This window comes from Pistacia vera, unplaced genomic scaffold, assembly GCF_008641045.1.
Source record: "Pistacia vera cultivar Batoury unplaced genomic scaffold, PisVer_v2 Contig578, whole genome shotgun sequence".
Taxonomy (NCBI): Eukaryota; Viridiplantae; Streptophyta; class Magnoliopsida; order Sapindales; family Anacardiaceae; genus Pistacia; species Pistacia vera.
The window spans coordinates 549,044-556,864 of record NW_022196421.1 but is presented as its reverse complement, the minus strand read 5'-3'; the positions used below and the strand labels follow the sequence as shown (position 1 = coordinate 556,864).

The following is a 7,821-nucleotide window of genomic DNA, read 5'->3' as shown; positions in this document are numbered from 1 at the left end:
TCAAAGGGTGAGTACATTCTAATCCTTATGAAGCGGGTGAATAAGAAGTTAATGAAGTATTGGACAGACACGAGGTAGTAAAATGAACCTTAAAGGAAAATTAAAGGTGAGATTTCATAAGAGTACTATAATTAAACCGTAGCTTATTGCCTCAAACCAAAATGATGAATTGCAGAAAGATTATCAGGCACTTGGTGTTTGTTGTGCCCAGGCTTCATAAAAATTATACACCTGGAGATGATAAGCATTCTTATTGTATTACGAATTTAGAAATGATGGAAGATATTACATTGAAAAACTATTAGAATAACAGACTTCCAAAACGCAATATTACACCTACAGGTATTACATAATTTGCTTCATAGAAGATATGATTTGCATGAGAGTGAGCAACGAAATCCCAGCTGCTGTAACAGTGGCGGTGCCTCGCCAAAGATTCTTGAAGTACACACTTTTTAACGTTGCTTTGGAATGATTCCAAGGATTGTTATAGTGTGCTTTCAATTCCATGCTGGTTTTATAATAACATGACCTACTTCTATGAATTTGTAAGCTAAGTTTGTTGAACAAATTCACTACAGAAATATTATCTCCCAGACGATTTCTAATTATCCCCTTTCCAACAAGCAAATCCACGTCTTTCTCACTATTAATAAGATAATCCATTATTCTCACATAGTTACAAACTCGAGTATTCGATGGATAATGACATTGCTCCAAAGCCATTATATTTCGAAGCAAACGTTCTGTCCCATAATCAGCCACTACCAAATGAAGTATTTGCAATTCATGAACTTCGAAGTATGAAATCAGCCGCTTTCGCTTCTCAAATCTTATGTCGAGTAATGATGTTCCTGTAATACCCTTAAACTTCACTCCCGACTCGTGCAACTTTACTGCACAAGGTAAATCTGAAATGAACCCTTGCTCTAACTCCTTTCTCTGTGGGAAATTTCTGAAGAGAGTACTTCTTCTCAAATCGGTGAAATGTTTAACCACCATCTCAGCGGGTAAGGTATTGGATAAACATAAGAATTTATGAGAAAGATCCCTGAAGGTAGGAGTTTCAAAAGCTAGATTGTATAATTCCTCGAGGACAAAGAATGGAAGTTGATTTTCTAGTAGCTGCAAATCCATCTTTAGGGCAAACCTTGTTGTTGGAATCTTTAACAAAAAATTGTCACTTCTATCGTTATGGTAACTCCTTAGAAAAAGCTCAAGGACGAAGATAGCATCATGTTGAATCATGGTTATAAAAGCATCACTCTCCATTTTTATGATCTCTGCATAACAATTACGAATTCGTTGTTCGTTGTTTTCTATGAAGCTTAAAAGTTCGTCACGTTTCTCAACTGTTATTCGCTTGAGAAAACTTTCCATATACCTTATTTTCTGTCTTTCCATGAAAGCTAATTCTTCTTTACCGTGGTGAAGATGACCTATTGAAACTAACTGAGGAGTGTAGGCTTCTTCATTTATTCTGCGAATGCTTTTAGGAACCCTGCAAATATAACACTCAAAAGCAGGCTCAGGATCTGATAAGTTTTCTTCAGAGATATCAATTAGCAAATCTTTGCTCCGGTCCTCATCTTTACTGGCGGCAATACTACTCATCTCCAAACCCATATTCCTTAAAAAAAAAAAAATTTATAAGTAATGTTCCTCCTCTCCAATTCTGGACTGGGATGTGTTAATAATACTTCTGGTTGGTATCTTTGACTCTTCAAATTTCTATATATTCTTGTTCATCACCTTCATATCATGTGTTTCCTCTATCTTTTGTGCAGATTTCAGAAGTTAAGACTATAGTTTTGAGTATGAGCTTATTTGCTTAAAATTGCCTCGAGTTCCTAACTTATATGCATGCATTAGTTTCTCATATATTACAAATAGTTATTCATATAAGATACTACACAATCTCTCATATCCCCATCACTTGGATGCTAATCGAGAGCTTCTTTTTTGTTTATAATCCTAAAATAATTCTAAAACAAAAATAAATAAATTGTAGACAAATATAATGTTAAGTAACTACTTACTAGTTTATGCATGCTTTTAGGTGAAATGACATCTAATATACATTAAAATGAGTTGATATATATAACATCTTAAACTATTCTCAGAGTTAGAAACTATAGAAACATAGAACAAATTGTTTCGTTTTCTTTGTAAGCATATACATTGATATTCATAAATGAAATGAATATTCATTCTATGTTATTTATGCACAGTTTATTAATTTTTTAAACCAAACATCGGAATAACTAGGAATAATTTCTTTTGCACCAGAGTGATAAACAGAAAAAACACGAATATATAATTAAAAATAATGAAACAGGTGCGCATTTAAACCTGAATATTTTGGCCAGAAATTAATAACTAGCCGATAGCACCAGAGCTCCTCCTCTCAAATATATACTTTAATCGCAGAGAAATGCCCACGTAAACTTATGGTATCCCACTCCCTCGGTCCCTCTCTTCTCGACACGTCCACTATATATAATTTAACACCTGACAGTCCAAGAAGGCTAATGGGTAATTGAGTCAACTCTTCTCCCACGTGTTGGTCAATAATTAAATAGATACCAAATGGGTAACAACCATCTGCAAGAAATAAATGCTTGTATAGAGGTTTATCTGATTATCTGGTTACACCCAACAGATAATAAGCAGAAGAGAGTTATAATTAAAATGGTAAAGAGGCTAACAGACAGGCAATTTAAAGAAAAAATAGAAAAAGAAATTGAATGAACAAGGAAGACTTGGGCTAAGTCTTTTGCCAGTATCTAGGCCTCAATTGACGGACCTAAAAGATATAGTGTATTTTTTTATCAATAAATATATATGGAAGTGGATGCCTTATCATGCATGATAGAGTTAGTTGGCTTACATGAACAATAATTAATTGTTGAGAGCAACTATCATGCATGATTCACGTTGTAGCAAATAATGAAGAGCAAAAAAATCCTTGAAGATAATATTGTAGAGTGATTTGAGATTGAGTAACTAATTTTTTAAGATAATATTCTACAGTATAATACCATATTTTTCATCCATTCTAAACCTCTTGGTAAAGAAAAAAGAAAAAACAGAATAAAATGAGAGTTCTAACAACCAAATATTACATGGAAATCATAAGCATCCATAGTAGGAATTAATCCAATCAATTAAACATACTATACATATTATATACTGAAGCAAATATATTAATTAATTATCATAAAACAAATTAAGAACATGAATAAGTGAATTAATCAGAACCTGAATATTTTGGTAGAAAATACAGAAATAATAGTGTGGCTGAGAACATCAGTTTCTCGATCCCGAGATCCTCCTCTCGAATACTATCAAAGCTCACAGGGATTTGTTACTGCCATAATACGTTTTCTCTTCTGCTTTCATTATTTGCCTTACTTTGTGTTATATATAAACAAGTTCAACTTTTCAATTTAACGATTAAATAAAGACTAAGTAATGTGAACCAGCAAACCTATGCACACAAGTTGTCACCTGCTTCCTCGGCTTCTGCGCATATGTCCTATTTAAAAAATGCTAATTAATTGAATGACCAGATAAAAGTCAAAGTGAAGTCAATGTAAATTAATTAACTGGGACTTTCTACATAATTTACAAAGACCATGTACCTAACACCTATTTAAAAAATGCTAATTGAAGGATTAAAGAAAGACTAAGTTAACATCAACCTTAAATAAACTGGGCCTACTGCATAAAATAAGATTAATCCTAAAGAATATGTTACAATATATGCCATGTGATAAACAACTCAAGTCATTTTGTTCATATTTATAAGGTTTTGCTATTGTATACAAATCTTTAGTGAGTAGGAAAATCATATGACCCACCCATGGGTAGCCCAACGGTAAAAACGAACTAAGAGGGTTATACTTGGCTTCAATCTACAATCTCAAGTTCGATTCTCCGTTAGGCACAAAGGTAGTATCTTTGTTTATGATTTATTTAAAGGGGATACGACGATGGGTTATTATAGGATAGCTTCGCCTGAAGAATAGTCTAAATGCATAGTCAAAGCACGCATAAACTGACTTAAACATCTTAGTCTAAAAAAAAAAAAAAAAAAAAATCAGATGGCAAGGAATTGGACTTGAGACAACCAAGACTCGAGACTCCTCACAAACCGAAATTAGGCCCACAGGATGAGAGATTGGCAAGTATCCACATCTAATGGGCCAAATAATGATACTGGATCATTAACAGCTCAAGCCCGAGAAATTTGTCTAATAAGAGATAGGCCCAAAACTATAAATAATAATATTGGATCATTAACAGCCCAAGCCCGAGAAATTTGTCTAATGAGAGATAGGCCCAAACCAATGAAGTGATAACAAGTAGCCGCTTGCCAAAACAAGATACCTCTCTGCATCCCCAATTTAGGCACTTTATCGTTAAGCACCATTCTTGTAATTATTACGTCCTGGATTAATTTGGTGAGAGAAAGAATTAAAAATTCACCCTGAGTTATTGGTTCAATATTCAAGGTCCTGATTTTCCAAATACTAGTAAATAACCCCCTCAAACCAATAACTATTAATCAACTTTAACTTCAAAACCAATATTTTATAGGCAAAGACGACTGAATTAAGAGTAAATTTTCGTTTTGTCTTTACATAGACAATTGAATTACCATACTCTCTTCACATGATTTAACATCTATTAGAATAAGAGGTATATCCTAATAGTTTAAACTATAATATCTAGACTACTAGACTCTAACTTCAAGGGGTATTAGTTCAGATATAGTTTTATAATGCATATGACAATATCAATATACTATACTATATATTAATAAAATAAAAATATTAAAAAATAAATAAAGCAATTATGATGAATTAATTGTTATATTCCTTCTAAATTAAATCTTCAAATTTTAACACAGATTCTTATCTACCATGTCACATAAAATTAGTACATACCATAGAAATTAATAGTAGTGCTTAAATTATTGAACAAGATGGTATCGTCTAGGATATCTTACTCTAATCTTCCAATGTCCATTAACCAAACTTGAATTTCTGCAACTTCCTCGGCATGGCATCATAACTTGATTTTTCAAGGGATAATTCCTTTTTCGTCCCTATGGTCTCAGTTAGCACCATGTTAGTCCAATTGTTTCAAATCTTATGTTCGGTCCTTCTCGTTTCAAATTACTACTATTACTATAGTGCTTTGACTTAAAAAATATTAGTTAACCATAAATTATATTGAAATAACAAACATACTCTTGTTTTAAAGTAATTAAATTTATATTAAACTACGCCCGGTCGGATTTTCTGATACATTCCTATTAATAAGCCGCCAAAGAATCAAAGATAATGGGTTTTCTTATCTAATGATTGATATAAGAGCAGGGGTTTCGAGAAGAAAAAATAGAACATGTTACACCGAGTTGATGAGAAACATATAGTAAGCAAGCATATGATTATTATTCAGACTAAAACAACTCAAAATGCAAAATTACACCACAAGTAAACAGCAGGTCTAGTACAAGTATTAATGAAAATCACACAACTTCAAAGATAGAACATATGGTTTGTATGACAGTGAGCAGTAGAAGTATAACTGCCGCAATAGTTCCTGTGCCTCTCCACAGATTGCTGAAGTAAACTCTTCTTAAAGTTGCCATCGTTTTGTTCCAACGACTGTTACAGTGTTCTTTGAGTTCCACGCACATTTCATGGTAAGGGCTTGGGCCAAAAACGATATATTGGCAGAGTTTGTTAATCATATCCGCTATAGAAGCATTGTCCCTCGCAAAGCAGGAAATAATTCCATGTTCGGCAAGCAAATCCACATCTTTCTCAGAATCGATTAGGAAATCCATTAGCTTCAGAAAATCGCAAACATGAGTATTCCAGGGGTAATGGCATTGCTCCAAAGCTAGAACATTTCTAAGCACACGTTCAGTATCATCGTCTATATATAAATATGGAAGTTGCAATTCATGTAATTGCTTTTCAAATCTTATTAACATGTCTTCTCCTTCAATTTTCTTAAACTTCACTCCCGACTCATGCAGCTTCGTTGCACATGGTAAATATCTAATAAATGTGGCGGCTTGACCTGATGTCTGCCAGTTTTGCAGAAGAGAATTTCTTTTCCAATCCGTGAAATGTTTAACTGGCGATTGGGGAGTAATCAATTTCATATTCGTAAATTGACTGAAGAAAGTACAAGAAAGCTGCATGAAGGTACCTTTGTATTCCCAAGAGTCAACATAAGCTAACACAAATATTCCCTCAAGGACAAAGTATGGAAGTTGATTCTCAAGTAATTGCAAGTCTGAGGCTAGAAAATATAAAGATTTCAATGAATCACTTGGAGTGACTATATTACTTAAGAAGAGTTCTACAATGAAGATAGCATCATACAAAATCATCATTACGTATTCACGAGCTGGAAGCACAGATGTCTCTGCATAACAACTACGAATTTTTTTTTCATTGTCCTTGATGAAGCTTAGAATTTCATCTTGTTTCTCAATTGTTGTTCGCTGGAAAAAACTTATCATATATCTTCTTTTTGTCTTTTCCATGTTAGCCAATTCTAGTTTTCCATGGTGAAGAGGACCTATTGAAATTGATCGAGGAATGTAGGCTTCTTTATTTACTCTACAAATCGGCTCAGGAACCTTGTAAATACAACACTGATCAGGATCAAGCTCAGACTCCAAATTTTTGTTAATATCATTTCGCAACTCTTGGACCAAATCCCCATGTTTCGAGGAAGCCGTCATCTCCAAGTTCATTCCTATAACCAAAGTGCAGACAAAGTAGTCACTTAAAATAAATATATAAATGCAAACTCAAAAAGAAATCATTTTTGTGTCTGAAACGAAATGAAAAGCTGCTCAAAACAATGCATCTGTAAAAGTATAAAATAAAATAATATCAAGGTGATATCAAAACTTACTAGCCAGTTCTTGAGGAGGAGATGACTTCCCATTGTTATCTTTTGCTTGAGTAGAACCATTTCCTGCAGTTGCTGCTTCCCTCACTTTTTCATTAATTAACATTTTGTGATATTTCTTCTGTGCTTATAATAAATAACTAAAGAAACAAATCAAATTACCAAAGCAATTATTTTAAAAGTTTAATGAAATGAATTAGATAATGCTCAAACAATGGATTATTTATAAGTATAAAATACTATAACATGTATTTGTAAGGTACTATTGAATCGTACCAGCCTGCTCTTGCGGAGGAGATGTCACAAGCTCATCGTTCTTGGCATGTAACTCAATCTCAGGTACGACGTCAATCCTCACTTCATTATTCGACATCCCTACCGACAAGTCATATACACTCAAAAAAGAGACAGAAAGAGAAATTATCTGAAAATAATGTGAAAATAAAACCCAACCAGAGAGGGAGGAAAAAAAGGAAAAAAAAAAAAAAAAAACCAGGTTGAAAGAGTTACCTCTTTGGGTACCTGAGGTTGGGATGCAATACCCGAAAATGAAAGTTTGGAAAGAAAGTTGTAAGGGAACTTAAGCTGAAATAAGAAAAGAGGGCTAATGGAATGTTTTTTTTTTAACTTATTTTTTACCCCAGGAAGAAGAATGACCTCAAGTCAAGAAACAGTGAAACACCTCCACAGTAAAAAACGGAAGGCTTTTACATATTTTTCCTTTAAAAAAAAAAAAAAAAAAAAAAAAAAAAAAAGTCCTCGTTCAACATAGATCCTAAGGTTAAAAACTTTTAGAGTGCCTTATGGTTGAGAAAATATTGGATTATTAAAAGTGTTATATTAATAGAAAATTAAACTACCTTAAAGATTATTTAG

General features: G+C 33.1%; 2 protein-coding genes across 2 annotated transcripts; both read right to left on the bottom strand.

The window, feature by feature from the left end:
- Nucleotides 1-345: 345 nt before the first annotated feature.
- On the bottom strand, nucleotides 346-1,626 carry LOC116109320 (UPF0481 protein At3g47200-like). The gene has a single exon (XM_031395556.1). It carries the CDS (start codon nucleotides 1,624-1,626, stop codon nucleotides 346-348), a length of 1,281 nt encoding a protein of 426 aa, XP_031251416.1.
- A 3,786-nt stretch (nucleotides 1,627-5,412) lies between these two features.
- Nucleotides 5,413-7,518, bottom strand: LOC116109352 (UPF0481 protein At3g47200-like). The gene is made up of 5 exons (XM_031395577.1): nucleotides 7,456-7,518; nucleotides 7,222-7,320; nucleotides 6,949-7,032; nucleotides 6,232-6,786; nucleotides 5,413-6,156 (listed from the first exon to the last, which is right to left on the bottom strand). Exons 2-5 carry the CDS (start codon nucleotides 7,316-7,318, stop codon nucleotides 5,540-5,542), a joined length of 1,353 nt encoding a protein of 450 aa, XP_031251437.1. The 5' UTR covers nucleotides 7,319-7,320; nucleotides 7,456-7,518; the 3' UTR covers nucleotides 5,413-5,539.
- Nucleotides 7,519-7,821: the final 303 nt, after the last annotated feature.